At 42.1% G+C, this 17,846-nt stretch overlaps 1 protein-coding gene across 1 annotated transcript in view; it reads left to right on the forward strand.

Annotated features, from left to right (window-relative positions):
- Positions 1 to 17,805, forward strand: part of LOC113170474 (vacuolar protein sorting-associated protein 13B) — a 278,722-nt gene extending 260,917 nt beyond the window's left edge. Inside the window, 17 exon segments of the mRNA XM_026372581.1 lie at positions 1,104 to 1,311; positions 2,265 to 2,453; positions 3,322 to 3,468; positions 4,744 to 5,030; positions 6,235 to 6,362; positions 6,464 to 6,660; positions 7,601 to 7,719; positions 8,308 to 8,758; positions 9,100 to 9,264; positions 9,545 to 9,773; positions 12,228 to 12,404; positions 12,497 to 12,667; positions 13,752 to 13,928; positions 14,873 to 14,975; positions 16,281 to 16,449; positions 16,548 to 16,628; positions 16,856 to 17,805. Coding sequence (XP_026228366.1) covers positions 1,104 to 1,311; positions 2,265 to 2,453; positions 3,322 to 3,468; positions 4,744 to 5,030; positions 6,235 to 6,362; positions 6,464 to 6,660; positions 7,601 to 7,719; positions 8,308 to 8,758; positions 9,100 to 9,264; positions 9,545 to 9,773; positions 12,228 to 12,404; positions 12,497 to 12,667; positions 13,752 to 13,928; positions 14,873 to 14,975; positions 16,281 to 16,449; positions 16,548 to 16,628; positions 16,856 to 17,104 — 3,247 coding nt within the window. The 3' untranslated portion in view covers positions 17,105 to 17,805.
- Positions 17,806 to 17,846: the final 41 nt, after the last annotated feature.

Here is a 17,846-nt window from a genome sequence, read left to right on the forward strand (position 1 = left end):
GGGGTTAGGGTAAGCACAGGCATGCCGGCAATGCGTTTTGAGAGCGTGCCTCTCAGAATTCACACTTGTGCAACCCTCAGCTCCAGAGTTGGCAGGTTTTGACAAAAACAGCTGAACACATTTATTTCAGTTACCTTTTTAGTGAGCCCTGTAATGTGATTTATGAGTCTTGCACCTTGCTGTCCTCTGCATTGAGATCATTGCCCTATTTTTAACCCACACTATCTCCAATGTTTCTTTTGGTCCCATTTTACAGCAGGGAGTCTTGGGGTTTATGACAGGTTTGAGATGGCAGGTTGGTAGGGTGAGTGGAGTCTTTAGGGGAAAACAGAAGACTGGATCGCCTTTGATGGCTTTGAACTTCAGAAGAAGTCTCAGAAAACTGTTTGCTGGACTGTCTTCTGGCACCCTGAGCTGTTTTGGGCTCATAAGACCATGATTACCATGAAATGATTGCTGTGTGAGTGAATTGGTGAAAAAATGGTTGTGTGTTTCTGTGTGTCTGTTTGTGCCTGTCTCTCAACATGCCCATGTGTGTTCCCAGATGCTTTGTCGACTGTTCCCTCTGTTTGTATTGCGTAAGTTGTTTGCAAGCCGTTTCTTTCTATGTACAGTTTTTGTTTAGCCTGTGTGACTGTTGTCAGTCTGTTGTTACTGCATAGTATAATAGTATTGTTTGTTTATATATTGCACATTTAAATACCTATTTAATGCTGCTTGTTGCTCTGTATTTGCCAATTTTTAAAACATACATGTACATGAGCAGAGGAAATTACATCTTTAATCTTTTTTTTTTTTTTTTTTTGCATAAACATTTACGAAAAAAAAAACTGTTCTGCTTGTTACAAAGAAATTTAAGCATATTATTAAATACAAGTCAGTAAATAATTTAGGAGGAGATATTAACCAGTCAAAAACCTCTTTATAAAATATCTGGAGCTCCTGGTATCCCTACAATCAATGGGAGTTTGTAGGTACCAAGTTCTTTATTAGATCAGTCCTTTTCTAATGTACTGAATATTATATAAGGTTAAATGCAGTAAAGTGTAATTAGTTGCAATTCTCAGATGTTATTTCTGTTGTAATGTGTTTCCTCCCCACAGATCTGTGTTAGAGCCAGTTGCTCAGTGGGACAGTCCCATGCAGGTGAAGCTATCTTGCTGGAAGTCCGGCCTAAACACTCTGCTGGTAGAGCTGCTGCCCTGGGCTCTGCTGACCAACCACTCCCAGTGGGACCTCTGGCTTTTTGAGGGAGAAACCATCGTACTCCAGATACCTGCTGGCAAGGTCATCGTACCACCCAACTTCAAGGTAGGGCGCCATTTGTAGTAAAAGTGTCCTGTAAGAGATGATAAGAGAAATACTTATTATCCTTCATTTTCTATAAAATAAATCACTAGCGTCTTTCTTTTCTTCCACTGCCACAAATACCATTCATCCATTTGTAACGTAGACTTAGTGGTACGATTATGTGGTCTTCAAACCCAAATCAAGATAACTTTGATAGAGTTAGAAATGTCTCCCTAGGGCCACAGAAAATTTACATCTGTTTCCACAGGTTGAATAGTACTCCTCACGACAACTAAACTGAACTTCTTATACCACTTAGATGTTTTTGTGTGTAATATCTACACATCATTTACTGTGTCACATCAGTCAGTCAGAGTTCTATTGCATGAATGTCAACTTTAAATTTTTTCCATCTGAAAAAAAGTTTGCCTGTAAATCTAATTCTGACTCTGAAAGACATTAATAGACTATACTTTCCAAATCTTAGTCACTTCATGAGCTACAACGATCTTAATATCGCACTAAAGATATTTTTTTGTCTTTAGATCAAGACCTGGAAGTCTGTCACTTCGTGGCATGACAGCTTTCATTATGAAAGCTCTTTTCGCTTTTCAGTCTCAACTAATACGCACAAAACCTGAGATCATTTAGCAGTGCTGCATTACAAGAATATTCCCAGCCTCGGTCTTTATCTGCAGCCAAGCTCTGTCACCGTATATTGTAAGCATGTCTTTTCACTTCTGAGATCAGAAGAAGAGGTCTGCAGATGGTTTTCCCCCTGTCGACTATAACACACACGCACAGATTTCTCTGCCCTTAGTCCTGAGCTAAGCAAGAAGGCGCACGTATCAAAGAACAAGTGCTAATATGGTTTAGTACAAAGAAACAAGATAAAAAAGCAGTGACTGTGTAGAAGCCTGTGGAATAGAAACACATAAAGCTCCTCAACTGCCCTCTCATTTTCCACCATCCAGGAAGCCTTCCAGATTGGTATCTACTGGGCTCACACCAACACCGTGCACAAGTCTACAGCATTGAAACTGGTCCATGATCTGACTTCTCCTCGATGGAAGGAGGGGTCAGGCTCAGACGTGATCACTCTGGATGAGGAGGGTTATGTAGAAGTTGACATCACACTGGGAGCCTTCCCTGGAAAACAGAAGGTGAGGGAAACAATGGTGAAACTCCGAAGCTTATGTAACTTTTAGTCACCACTACCCACTGACGGTCCCATTCCAAACAGGAAAAGTATTTTATTGAATTACCACGAGATGTCCAGACACATTGGGCTTTTAATGGGGTACTTGGTAGTAACATATCAGTGTATTTTAGACATTCTGGTGTGTTTATTGAATTACATAGCAGTTTTCACCTATGTTTATTTCTTGGCTGTTTTTCGAACACAAGCCAACTGTAGTTAGAATCAAACTGTTCCCTTGCTTAGATGTATGTTGGTACCACAACAGAGGCATAATCCTATATTATTAGGTAAAACTGATAGAAAGAAACAATTCACATCAATTCAATTAAATTTTATTTGTATAGCGCCTATCACAACAGAATCTCAAGAAACTTTACAGCGTTTAAGACCTTACAAAATATAATTGTATACAGATTTATATATAAAATCCAACCCCCCCCCCCCCCCCCCCGAGCAAGCACTCAAGTGGGGTTGTTGACGCATAAATAAAAATGATACCCAGATAATTACAAAACATTAGCAACCTAGGAATAATAAAATATAAGTCTTGACATTTAAAGTAATTGAAAATCACATTAAGGCCATGAAAGTACAATTTAGAGTAGCGTAGCTGAAAACAGTTTTTCAGTAGATGTTGAGCAGACAGTAAACTTAGAAATGTGTATTTAATTTCTGCAGAAAATTTATTTGCTCGGAATCTCACTATGCAAAGATGATATGCAGATGTCTGGGGTGCAATATAATTGGGGGTTTTTTTATTATTATTAGGTTGTTGTCTTTTTTTTTTATTGTTCATCTGACAAATTAGTGTTTGTTGTTTCTCCGTGTAGCTGTGTCAATTCTGCGTTTCGTCTGTGGTGAGACATGGCATCCAGATCCTACAGATAGAAGACAGAACAGTTTTTGTCAACAACACTAATTATGCGATACAGTACAGACCTCTGCTGACTGACCACTCGCTGAGAACTGAAGACCAGGTAAATGCTCTGATAAACACATGCTTTCTCCTACCAGTACCCTTAACTGAGCCTTTCTATGACTAACACGCAGCCTGTGTGAAAGAGTTGGATTTAGAGGAAGGTGGTTCGTCTTTGACTTAATGAAATCATGTGAAATAATGGTGTGAACTCTCCACCACTACTTCCCTCCACCTTCATTTAAGCATGTAAAAGGAAATATTTCTTACATCACAATACCTGCCCACTCTGCTCCACTGCTCTAAAACCCTGTGAAACAGTGTAAATCCTGGACCCATGGCTTCAGTTCTATTCTACTACCTCATAACTATAAAGCCTGTGTGTGTTATAGTGTATGTGTAATGGCCCTGCATCATGTCTGTTCTGTTCCGATGAAGTTTCTGAAGCTTCACACATACAGTCTATTCCCTACGCACATTACTCACACACATCCCACCCCACCACTACCACACATACACACTGTAGAGATGTAGCAAGCCGTTTTCCATCAAATCCTATTGCTCCCCCTTTCTCTGCCTCCGCTGTTCTCACCATGTGGCAATGGCACTTCATAGGAACATTAGACAAACACCCAGAATTGGATGCAGGTTTCCCTTCTCACTTTCATCTGCTGCTTGTCCCCAAAGAGAGCAACAATGTAGTGATGTCATCTAACGAGCCTTCAGATCCTCTTAAAGAAGGATGGCAAAGCTTGCCAGTTGCCACTAATTGACTGAAAACCTTTAAAAAAAATAAGTTAAAAAACCAAATAGCGGGCACTAGGCTTAACAATAACACAGACCACAAACAAGGCTAGGAATGCCTTTTTAGTTGGTCTATTCATCATGCTTATGCCTAATCCTTGCAGCCCTCAACTACTCACTGCTCACTGGCTGCTAACCCAGCACAGCAGGGCTTCTCTGCTACCAATTTAGCGCTAAGCTCAGTGGGAGAAAGTAGAGAGTACAATAACAATGTGGTTTTACTATGTATCTTATGTTGTAATCACTTGCATCTTCTTTACTCTCTGTCTTTGCTTTATTCTTTGCCTCCATGTCCCATCCCATATCCTTTTCAAATGCGACTTTTGTCCACATCCCACTGTGCTTTATTCTCATTTGTCTCATTTATCTTTGTACCTCCATGGCTTTACTTTTTTTTTTATTCCATTAAATCTTTCATTCTTTCCCTTCTTTTCTCTCATCTGCTCCACTCTACCCACTATTCCTCTCTTGTTCTATTCTCCTCTCTTTTCCTCCTCATATTCAAACTGTTTATTTTATGTGCTCTAATAAGGCCTGTGAGATACCAGAGACAGCAGTGTTCAGCCTGGCTCCCTGTGAGGAGTCTTCCCTGGCCAAGCAGTGCTCAGTGCCATACTGGGACTTCGTCCAGACCAGTATCCAGGGAAAGGTGGAATTCCCACTGCCGCTCAGACACATGCTTTTTAGCTTGTTTCCCAACCCTGATGCCGGAGTTGGATCTGCAGCATGGAGCCTCCCTGCTCCCATCCGACCGGACTTCCCCAGGCAGAGTTTATCTGTTCCTAAGGAACCGGACTCTGGGGGTGGCCTGAGCAGCAGGTGGGTGAAGTAGAGCATTTGTGAGTTGCTGGCTGCGACAGTCCATTTAGAGCCAGGGTACTGAACCCAAGCTGGCATGCAACATCAAACAAGGAGGCACTGTAGCTAGTCACAGCTTGTAAAACACTGGAGATGAAGCAAAAGGAGAAATGCCCTCAACATTTCCAACATCGGGCTCTTTGCTTGTCTTGTGCAATTAATTCTTCTGTCAATAATTTAATTTTTCTTTTTGACTATATACTTTTTATGTCTTCACCTTGGGTAGCCTGATTAGATTTGGATAGATGTCAATAACATAATTTACTGGTCAGCTTGACTTTACCTTGGTTCTACAAATTGCTGTGGATAAATGACTAAATGTAAATGTAATGAACTATAGTACGTGCTGCCAGTCACACAAATATACCACATCAAACTATGTACACAAACACTGAGTACATACTGCATTTGCAGTTCTCAGAGATATCAGGAATTGTGTTTACTTGCACTGTTTTAACCTAGTTACATGTATACATGCAGCAGATCATAAACCTGATTTGTTGTTTACCTTAGACATGTTTTGGAAGCGTAGTTTACAGATTTTCAGTATAGTGATATAAAACCATGCTTTCTGACTTTTTTCTTTTGTAGTGAGAGAAAGGCAGGCCGAACAGAACAACTGTTTCGGTTTAACAAATACTACAATATTCAGTAGTTGAAACTGGCTTATTAAGACTTCCTCAGACCACTGTCTAGTTTCAGTTTTAGTCAGTTTTGTTTTAAATACAAGTATACATCACTCCATGTAGCAATCTTTTCTTTAATCCAGTCACTCCACTGAAAGCTAGAAATGCATATACATGAGAGAAATCTATGTTCTCCAGAAGAAATCTACCTGGGGGAAATCTGGTTTCTCTCTCATCCTCTACCCTGATTACAAAAACCAGGTTTCTCATTTACATGACAGTTAAGAAATCAGCTTACTGAAGAAAGTCGATTGTAACATGGTTACTTTAACGCACACACATAGAGAAATGGTGTGTCATTGCCTGGATTCAATTAGGGCTCAGCCCATGGATGCACCTCAGAGATTTGCAAATGGACATAGCAGTAATGTGACGTTTGACATGTTGGGTGTGTGAGCTCTGTGTGGTCAGAGGGGTTAGGATATGAGCTGTCTGTGGACATTTTATTTATGGGTTTGTATATTTATGTTTATTTGCAGAGCCATAGTACTTACATATCAGGAGCACCTTGGGGTGACATACATCACTCTGAATGAGGACCCATGTCCTCGAATGCTGATCCACAACAAGTGTCCTATCCCGCTCCTACTGAAGGAAGATGTTAAAGGTAATAAGCATTATTACAGAAATGGCAGATATGGCATTCCCTGTCATAGAAAGGTAACCTAAGATTTTTTTGTTCTCTTTGTTCCTATTTATCTGTCACAGAAACTCCAAGGACTGAGGTATACTGCCGTTCTCTGCCTGCTAATTGTTCAGTGCACCATGAGCTCTACCACCATTTTTCCAGTTTCCCTGAGTGCAGGCAGAAAGACACGCTGCCCGCACTGCTGCTGAAATCCACCTCAGACCACAGTCCCCCCGACTGGACTGACCCCATCGATATTAATTGTCCCGGCACTCAGGTAATAGTTCAGTCAAAGACAGATAATATTTTCATTAACCTGCTAATAAGATCCAGAAATATTAGCCGGCAATAATCCTGAACCTTGATTTGTTTACAAAATCTGCTTTATATTGGGAAAAAATCCACTATATATGACAGTGACATAGTTTTTGTAAAGCTACAATATTACAAATGATTTGGTTTTTCACACAATTTCAGTTTGATATGTTTGTATGTGTGTAGTGTACAGGGGTTTGATGTCATCCTTGTGAGGACATTTTGAGCAGTTTTAAAAACTTCAGAGTTAATGGGAGTTAGGATTTGTTTTTAGGATAAAGGTTAGAGTTAGTTTAGGGGTTTGGAGTTAGACATTTAGTTATGCTTGTTAGGTTCTGAGACAAGGAAATGTGTTATGTTAATGAATGTGCACATAACTAAAGAAAGACGTGTGTGTGTGTGTGTGTGTGTGTGTGTGTGTGTGTGTGTGTGTGTGTGTGTGTGTGTGTGTGTGTGTGTGTGTCTGTGTGTCTGTGTGTGTGTCTGTCTTATAAAGTATTTAAGTATTTTTCGTTTGGTCATTGTAGTAGTATGTGGGGTTATGTTGTGTCTAACCGTCCGCGGGTTGGGGTGGGGTAGGGGTTGAAGCTGTGTATCTCTGGTTACTGTGAGGTCTTAGTCTGACCTCTCCGGTAGAGGTGAGAGGTTAAAGGTTAGACTTGTTATGACTGCTCAGCAAAGGGTTCAGCAGGAGTCTGCTTCCTTTCCACACATGAGGGACTGATCACTCTGACTGATCTCACACACACACAATAATGTATAGACACCGCTGAGCTATTAATATGTGAATGACTAAGTTACCTCCTCAAAGTTTATTCAAAGTAAAATGTGCACCAGTCTGCCTGTTGTTTGACAATGTCTTAATCCATCTCACCACAGATGTGTATTGTGTTATTTTTCAGGTGGTGTTCCTGCCAGGCTTTGGCTGTCTCTACATAGACGTGCTGTATGAGAGAGACACCCTGGTTCTGTCTCTGGCACCAGAGGGCAGTGTGGACGCTGTAATCAACCAGCACAGCAGGTATGTATGCACAGGGAGTGGGTTTATTGTTGTTGTTTTATGCTCCCTGTGCATTTGAACCATTACAAATCAGCCATGCATGTTGTTCTTTATAACCTCAAGGTATCTACCTTTTATTGTGTTCACTTCAAATTGCTTTATGAATATTGTTAACAGCAGTGTTTTCATGCAGCAGCTGTTTCTAGACTCCAAACATGAAGAAACAGAGATCGTTTTCACCACAGGAGGGCAATAAAACCTTCTCGTATTGCCATGAGTGAAATTAGCTGTACAGTAGAACATGGTATTGCAGCTTTATTCCATTACATCAACACATCGCTGCTTTGTCATTTTGGCAAAACAGGAAATTAATATAATCGCATTAGGTAAATGTAAACAAATTACATCAGACAATCTGTGCTAATGTGCTCTGGTTGTAGAAAATCCATGAAACATCATCAGCACACGATGAATAAGTTTGGCCTCATATGCTCTACAAATAGTCAGCATCATCATACACATGCATCTCAACCATAACTAATAACTAGAGTTTTAACTCTACTACGTTATACATCACTTTCACATTCATTATTTCTGTCTTGATTTCAGGTCTTCCCAGCTGTCCTTCAGAGTTCTTCTTAGTGAAGCCAGTGTGGCGCTGAGCGATGACATCACCAGTCCCTCCAGGTCGGTGGAGCTGCTGAGACTCACTCTGTCCAAACTGCTTCTCAGCCTGTCTCCGGCACCGAGCTCTCTTCCCGCAGAGTTGGCAAATGACCCCTGCATGGACACAGTGCCCATCTCAGCTCTGATGCCTGACGGCTCTATCATCGAGGTCTACTGCTCCAGCCTGCAAGTAGACAACCAGCTGTATAACCAAGCAAGTTTTCACTTCCCTGTGCTGCTGTGCCAGGATCAGAGAGGGGGAGCTGAACCCAAGCGTCCCTGGAGCAGCGATGCCAACCCCACACAGTCTCCTGAATCCCTGGAGGAGTTCAAACGCTCTTGTTTCCTCCAGCTAAAAATGGCACTTGCTGGAGACAAGCACACTGTGGAGGAGGTTGGAATCATTCATCTGTCTTTTTATTTTTTTCTGTGTTGCAGTAGACTCTGCTGTTGTCAACCTGCACATTAGCTATGAATTACTCATTTTTCCATCTTTCTGAATTTTATGAGCACACATGTGCTACTAAAAGCATTGTTAGTACTACTCTGTAACTGCTGCACTCCACATTATGAAACACATGGCCATATAGCAACTGCATTTTTGCTGATTTTGAAGAAAAAAAAAAACATCCTCATTCAGAGACAGGAAATCACTTTGTCAAAGTCAGTTTATTACTTTCCTAACAATCGTAAATCAGCAGTTCTAAACACAGCTTTGTGCACATTCTCCCTCAGGTTACCTTCCAGCTTCAGCCTGCCAGAGTCTACCTTGAAGACACCTTTGTGTACTACATTAAGACCCTGTTCCATACCTACATCCCCAACAGTGCCACGGCCCCAGCTATGGCTGGCACCCAGAAAAGCAGAGTGCCTGGATCAGCACATGACCTCCCTGAACAGGTGCACTATTCATAACCTAATATTTCTATTTAGGCAGTGATGAAGCTGATGCTGTAACTCATTTAGTCACAGTGTTCTCATTATATTTTACCCATAGTGTCACTCAGGGACACACATGCAAGTAGCAGCAAGCAATCTCATTATGGCTTACTGCATGTCAACAAACTGTATCTGTTAATAATCCCACAGTTGAGGCAGGAATAAATAATAATGATATTTATATTTTCACAAATATTTGATTTTTTTTTCTTATGATAAGAATGATATTTATGTCGCTCAGGTGCTGCAGTCAGTGCAGGCATTGGTCCACCCTGTGCAGCTGCATAGGCTGACCATCCAGCCGGTCCACCTGCTCGTCAGCATCCATGCTTCCCTGAAGTTGTACATCGCATCAGACCACACTCCACTCTCTTTCTCTGTGTTTGAGAGAGGACCGCTCTGCACCACAGCCAGGCAACTGGTCCATGCTCTGGCCATGCACTACGCAGCTGGAGCCCTCTTCAGAGCTGGTAGGTGGCGAACAGAGGCTGACACACACACCTCTCTCTCTGTCAGCTGGTGTTTCATATTCTCAACCGACTGCTAATCTTGTATACAGTCTTGCATCTTGCTTACAGTTGAGCTTTTGAAATGATTTCACCCATGAGCTTCAAAGTAGCTCCTGTTGATTTGTGGCAGAATGTGCAGTAAAACTAGCTCAAGCTCCAGAAGCACCAAATCTGAATTACCAGAAGCCCTAAAAAAGATTAGAGATTCTCCTGTTGTCATCGTTTATCATGTTTTATCATCAGGGTTGAGTGATGACTCATGCTTCACACTCTCTGTGTCAGCAGTTATGGTTAATCTGTGAACGGCCACCAGGTCTAAGTCTGAATCATAAAGCCCTGTAAAGCCTCTGTACCGCTCTCCTGCATTGTCGTCCTGTCTAGTCAAAGCCTCCACACATGGTCTGGTTTAACCCAGTCATTTCCACATCAGAAATCACTGTTCTGGCCAGACACTTCCTTCCCACTGTCTCTCGTTAGAGCCCTCATTTCTGCTTGTATTTCAACACGTCACCTCACCACGATCTTCTCTTCCTGAGTCGTCATGCAGAGAGTCCTGGAAGCAACACGTTCTGGGACTGATTAGCTTTAGGAGGTACGGTACCAGAATCATACATACACCCACAGGCGTAAATCCATAGCCTACATATGCAAGGACTTATGGACACATGGACATATGAATATTAAAAGACATACACTATCTGTGCATACACTCCCTTATATGTGTGTGCTTAAAAGCATGACTCAGCCCTGTAAACATCAGCTCCTGTCAGGACTTTTATGCTTCAGCAAAACCACAACTGGGAGACCACGTAAAGCACAAACGCCCACCAGGCCCCACCGGAGTTAGTTTCCTACTATTAGAGTCCATCACTGAAGTGCAAATTGACAGAGAATAAGAGCAGAGCAGGGCCTGGCGTCTTGAGAAGTGGCCATTTGATTTTTGCGATGCAATTGTCAGTGCATAAATATCAATGAGCCATGCCATCTGAAGGGGACTGGTTGAATGAGAGAGGTGAGATAGTGAGAGGCTGTAAATCATGCTGTGGCCCACAAGTGAGTTCATGCAGGAGTGAGTACTTCTCTGTGCACAAATGGTAGCATCTGTGCTTGCGTTTGTGAAGGATTCTGACACAATTAGTGCAGCATTAAACATACAATGGCAATGTAAAACATCTTGTAAGTTATTCAGAACGCTGTTTGACCTGCACTCTAAATTGCTTTTGGCAAGCAGAAAACACCACGGGCCAGTGGAATAACAATCTAATGAAGGCCTTTGGAGTACTTTTGCTAGCAGAAGATGTCTGCACATAATATTACAACAAGAACCACAATTAGCCTTCATTCATTATAAACTAGAAGCACCATACAGCCAATATTGTTTCAGCATAACAAACCCAAATGAAAATCTCTTTACTAAACTGGTGAGGCTATATGCAGAGAGAAAAAGAGAAGAAGTCTGCTTGAGACAAAAGGATTATGAGCCAAGGTGGGAAGCTTGAGTTTCTGAGCAGATCACTCTGTGTCGACCAGTCATGTGTATTGTCAATCTTTTCTACCAAAATGCTTTGACCATACAGCCTGCAGTAGTAGCTGGGTCAAGCGTTACGTGTCCATGGCCGTGTTCAACCTGTGTGGAGAGAGGAGCAATAAACTGCCTTCTGTTTCATTTAGAACTAGTCGGTAATACAGATGAACCCATTACAACAGCTAGCGAATGAACAAGACAGTGTTGTTTTTACAGTGAAACAATGGCTAGTGGTAATGTAAGAAACATGGTTCTTGGTTGTGTACTACAGGACAAAGTAGTACACAACAAAGACCTCTTTACCGCTGCCAATGGTACTACAGAGACAGAGAGAATTTAGTCTGGCCAAAGGTTTTATTGATAAGATTACATCATGTTACTGTACCAGTGTGTGCTGTAACTGCTGAGTGGGCAGAGTTCAGGCAGGAAGTTGATAAGTGGAGGATTTTGGGGATAGTGAATTTATGTGAAGGCCCTCAGAAAGGACTAGTAGGTCGAATGTTCTTCTTAAAAGCAGGTGTTACATATGTACATATGTTTAACTCGATCAGTAAAACAAATCTAGTGGGATTATACAGTATGGTTTGTTTTGTTTGTTTGTTTTTTGTGGCTGCATCTAAAAATACTGCAAGTTCTAGTTCTAGTTTTACTAGAAAGAGAAAAGTTTCTCCAGTAAACAGCAGGAAAGCTGCTTTAAACAGGATGAGTCAAAACATCTTGTAACTCTGTGATGGTGGAGATCCAACTCAGTTCAGGACAAATGTACCAGCATTAGATTCATGACACACTATTAAACAGTACAGTCTTTTAACAAGTAACAGTAACAGTACTGTGGTATTATTATTCATGAATGTACACATCTGACATCCTGTGTTGTCCGTCTGTCTCAGGTTGGGTGGTGGGGTCTTTGGAGATCCTTGGTAGTCCTGCCAGCCTGGTGCGGAGCATCGGTAACGGCGTGTCTGACTTCTTCCGACTGCCTTACGAGGGTCTGACCCGAGGACCAGGAGCCTTTGTTAGCGGAGTGTCCAGAGGGACCACCTCGTTCGTCAAACATATCTCAAAAGGTAACCACACTATCTCACTATGTCTAAATTAGAAATGTTTTTCTAATTTTTTTTAAAAGCCTTAAACTTTAACGTGAACATCTGTGTTTCAGGCACGCTGACATCCATCACCAACTTAGCTACCAGTCTGGCCCGGAACATGGACCGCTTGTCTCTGGATGAGGAACACTACACTAGGCAGGAGGAGTGGAGGCGACAGCTACCAGAGAGCCTCGGGGACGGACTGAGACAGGGGCTGTCCCGACTTGGCATTAGCTTGTTAGGTAAGTGGGGATGCGTACACACAGGGCTGAGGCCTCTCATATAATCAGAATCTTTACACGGTAACTCCTTATTTATGATGTAATACTGCAGCACAATGAGCCACCCCTTTAAATACCACAGTACTGTCACAAAATGATGAGAAATGGCACAAATGCCAGAAACAGTGGACAGTAAAACAGTAATATTTTGTTTAAGTCAGACAAAGTACAGTTGGAAAACATGAAGGGAACAATCATGATGTTGGAATTTCATCAGAAAGGATCATTACAACTATTAAATGAATTCCAAGAACTACTTATGTTTAAATGAGTAATAAATATATTTTTGTTGAATTTTATTAGTTTTCAGAATTTAGCCCAATACAGTCTCCATCTCGCCTTTATATCAGGTCACTCGATATGTATGGAAACATGCTGTGTCCACACATACACACACATCTGCTGTCCACTGGCAGACACTCAGAGGCACATAGACAAGTCCAGAGAGCTATGAGAGCAAGCAGTGGAGACGGCACAGCAGGGAGTCAATAAACACTCAGAGGGCAGTAAAACTCAAGTCTGTCTCAAATCAGACTCAAACACACTCCGAGCATATTGTCATGAAAACCAAACAGCTGCTCGCCTCTCTGGGTTACAGTGGATTATCATTTCTGAGATGCACTGTCACATACACAACGTGTGTGTCATTCATAAACTGAAGGGTCAGATATTTCCTGCAGGGAAAGGCCTGTCTGAATTCCTGTGTTATTCCTGTTAATGGATTCTGTATGTCTGTTTCCAACGTGTCACTGAAATAAAATCACTTGCTTCACATGTAACATTGAATATGTCGATACAGAAATGATAATCACTCAAGTAGCAGCTGCTAATTCGCAGAGATAGTGTGAAATAAGCATGACCAGCAGTAATACAGTCAGCATGTGGTTGTCAGAAAAGCTGCTCTTTGTTTTTTTTTCACATTATTTTCATGCACATAACACGTGTTTTCTGTATTCAGTGTGTATCTTGCTTACAACTCTCTTATCTGTTATATATTAACAAAGCACATCAATTAAGAACAAAGACGTTTTGCTGTGTTGTGCAGGAGCGATAGCCGGCATCGTGGACCAGCCCATGCAGAACTTCCAAAGGCAATGGGAGATGCAGAGCTCGGCTGGTAGCAAAGCGAGAGGAGTCATCTCTGGAGTAGGGAAGGGCATTGTGGGGGTTTTTACGAAGCCCATTGGAGGAGCAGCTGAGTTAGTGTCTCAGACGGGATACGGTGAGTTCACAGTGGGTCAAAGATAACACGTGGAATTAAGCATTTTGTTTTTTTAGGCTTATTTCAGAAGTTGTGCTGTGGGGATGTGCTTATTATCCAAGTATTCCACTGCCACACAGCCGTAGCCTGCAGCCAGCAAAAAGAAAGATTCAGCCCAAGAAATAGAATAAAACAAAGGAAACAACACTGTAAATAAACACGAGGCTGTATTAGTGTGTGTCAGTCTAAGAAGCCACATCAAACACAAACACTCCTCCACAATCTCTCCCTTCTAAATGTATTTTTTGGGTGGCAGAAGGTGGTGGTGGGGGTGAGGAATGGGTCAGTGAGCTGTGTGTGTTGGCGCTAACAGGGCTTGGCTGTAGGACATAAACTACCAATGAGGTGAATAGCTCCATAAAAGGGCCACGACTCCCTGGGGCCTGGCTATGATCTACCTGTACCCCCCACCCCCCAGCTCTCACCACCACATGCTGCCTCATCAGGAGGACAGCAAAACTCAATCTTTCAGCAGTGTACGGAGATCATGTGTATTGATTTGTGATGTCATGCTGTCGCCCTCCATCCTGTTGAAACGCACACAGCTTCTAGGACTCAACTCAGAGCGCTCTGACATCATCAGTCTAGCTCACTGCATTCTTTATGGCTCCGTTTTAACTACATGGTGATTTCACTGGCTTGCTGCTGCTGTGGGATGAAGGAACTGACCACACACACACACACACACACACACCATGAACTTATTGTGACATGTACACACCATCTTTTTTTCTTCTGACCTGCACACTAACAGAAATGTTTCCATCACATCTTCTTCATTAGACTGTAGATTGACAGTTAAGTCAGGACGGCATCAGTTGACTTGTCTATTGTCAAACACACTTTTGTTGTAAGTTCCTTGGTGGTTCCACTGATGCTGATTGTCTTTGTGTCTGTCCTGACAGGGATCCTCCATGGAGCAGGACTGTGGCAGTTTCCTAAACAGCTCTATCTGCCCACAGAAGAGAAGACAGCTCAGGCCCCGAACAGCCACCTTAAATATGTCTGGTATGATCCGGCAGTCTCCTTCTCTGCTTCTGTCCAGCTCTGCTTTAGAAATGAGATGTGTGTTCCTGCCTTTGCTTTTCTTGGCCTGTACAGGATCTGCTGTTCTGCCTCTCATCATTTGCTCCTGTCTTGTTGAAAAAAAATCCGTGTAGGGTTCATTACCAACTTAAAAAACAAAAAAACAAATCCCACACATGGTAGCCAGCCTGCTCTACCTTGTTCTCATCGAGCTATGTTGAAATGTTTTTATGAGCCAAAGCTTCAAGCTAGAAATTGCTGTTGTTTTGACTAAGAGGCTGTCCAGAGACTTTTCCCTGTGCCATCAGAGAAACACCTTTCTTTGTATCCTGAGATTGTTTGGAGGGCGTCATTTTATAGAGTTTGATTGTTGCCCCAAGCAGAACGTTAGCTTTGAGTCTGGTGTTGTAAAAAAATATGACTTGAAGTGCAGCCCTGCAGACCTGAGTGTTTCTCTTAGTCCGACGTTTTTCAGTGGAGCACTTAATGTTATCATAAAAATTTATTAGAGGCCTGTGCCTCCAGAAGGTTATCATGAGCTGCAGAAAAAGCATTTATGGCATTTTGTAATGAATTTTCTGTTATTTAGTTTTGTTTCCATAGCTTTCAAATATTTGCTTCTAATAGCAGCATCGACTGTCGACTGCTACGAGGAAAAAGGCCAAATTTGAAATCCATTAATTCTTCAGGACATTCTACTTTAGCTGTCATCACCCGAGTGGTGAGTAGTACGTTGTGTTAATGTTAAAGGAAGATGAGACAAGTTTAAAATACATGACTGCTGAGATAATGCTCCCCTGTGGTTGCGTTCATGCTGCACTGCAGTCAAACTGGTCCCCATCAGGAGTCCATTGCATATTTGAACTACTACAGGTAGCCCAGACAGGCGGGGGGGTCAGACTGTTTGAGCAGAGTTGACACTGAGCAGAAACAGCATCTGGTCTTCAGTGCACCTGCCTTCAAAAGCAACACACTGTCAGAGAAACATGACTGAACACTTTGGTTGCTGCACACCTATTTCCTAATGAACCTGTGTGTGACAGGAACCACACAGAGAACATGGAGAAAAGTAAATTACAGGATGTTTGTGCACGTAATTGGTCACTCACACTGCGTGAGGTTGAGCTTCGTTTGGCACCTTGTGTGGTCTAGTGTTAGAGTGTGTGTATGCACATAATCTTATCGCACAAGAAATGATGTTACTGTTTTCCGAAGGATATGTGTAGATTAGGCACAGAATAACTAAAAGAATTAAATAGTACAATGTGTTATCTTCTCTGACCACAGGAAGATGCTCCAGTCTCTGGGGCGTCCAGAGCTCCACATGGCTCTGGAGGTGACAATAGTGAGTGGGTCGGGTCAGGAGCATGCCGGCTGTTTGCTGCTCACCTCTGAGGTGCTGTTTGTGGTCAGCCTCACTGAAGACACACAACAGCAGGCTTTCCCTATTACAGAGGTAACTGACAACAATCAGGGGAGGCACACATTAGACTAAAAAAAAAAAAAAAAAAAAAAAAAACACAGCTCCTCTAACAGACCGATTGTCATCTGCAGGTGGAGTGTACACAGGAGCCAGGACAACTGGAGCAGCTCACACTGACCTTACAGCAGCAGACAGTAGCCAGAGATACAGAGGTGAGACTGGTGGGAAACAATAATATTGAAATGGAAAACAATGATATGATGTCGTTTTTTTTCTGATGTCCACCTCTATATGTCAGTAAAACACTTCAACGTATACATTTAAATGAGTCATTGTTGTTTTACACCATGTGGCCCAGTTTACTCTGCGTGGGATTGGACACCACTTGCAGCAGAGTTATGTGCAGCGTAATAATCATCATCTTTCTGTTCTTCCTCAGGGAGACTGTGTTCGGGAGCGTCTGTCAGAGCAGCAGTATCGACGGCTGGTAGATTATGTGACGAGAGCCTCCCAGTTTCTCTCCCCATCTACCGCCTCTCTCCAGTTGCAGCCACCAGTGACTCTCGCTGAGCCACCGCCCTCTGTTACCAAGTCTTACCACTACCTGGTGGATCCCGCCTTCAGCAAGGTGTTTATCAGCAAGTTCACCATGGTGAAGAATAAAGCTGTGCGGATTGGATTTCACTGATATACAGAAACATACGCAGACAACTTTCTGTGATTAGCTGTATGCTACAAAGAAATGACCCTTATTCCAATCGAGCGTTACAAAATGTAGAGGTACACTGTAGAATGGCTCTGAAAAGACAGCTGCCCACTTCTGTAAAACGTACCTATCGAGGTAATGCCTTAGGAGTGCAGCAAAGTCTCATAAACTGGTGAATTGTCAAAGTCATTACACAGTCTCAGAGAAAACCAGGTTTAATTATAGAAACACGTGAGTTCAGACATTTCTTGTAGTAAAGACAGACAAGAGTTAAAGCTTCTTGGACCAAAGGTGCATTAGATCTTGTTCAGTGTGTGTGAAACCCTCAGTGTGGCTGACAGATGAGCAAAACACACAAAACTAACAAGAGTCACTCCGATCTTTGTCATTTCTAACAAAACACTCTAATGTCGGACTCTGCTAAATAACCTCTTGGTGTTTTCAGTCTCCCTACAGTGACTATATCCTATGCCAATGTTAAGTGCAATATTCTACAGTATATATTAAAAGACACTAGACCAACCAAAATGTTTTTATAGATGATGTAACATACTTGTCTGACAACACTGTTGTATGATGCCAACCCCTCATGATGCAGCATGTTATGGCTGCACCACTGGGTTCTATGTAAAATCTAAGTCTGTTGCCTTAAATGTATGTAAATGGGAAATATTAAGAGAAATGTTTTAATAAAAAATTATATGCAGTACTTTTCTATCATTTC

Source organism: Anabas testudineus, chromosome 16 (genome assembly GCF_900324465.2).
Source record: "Anabas testudineus chromosome 16, fAnaTes1.2, whole genome shotgun sequence".
Taxonomy (NCBI): Eukaryota; Metazoa; Chordata; class Actinopteri; order Anabantiformes; family Anabantidae; genus Anabas; species Anabas testudineus.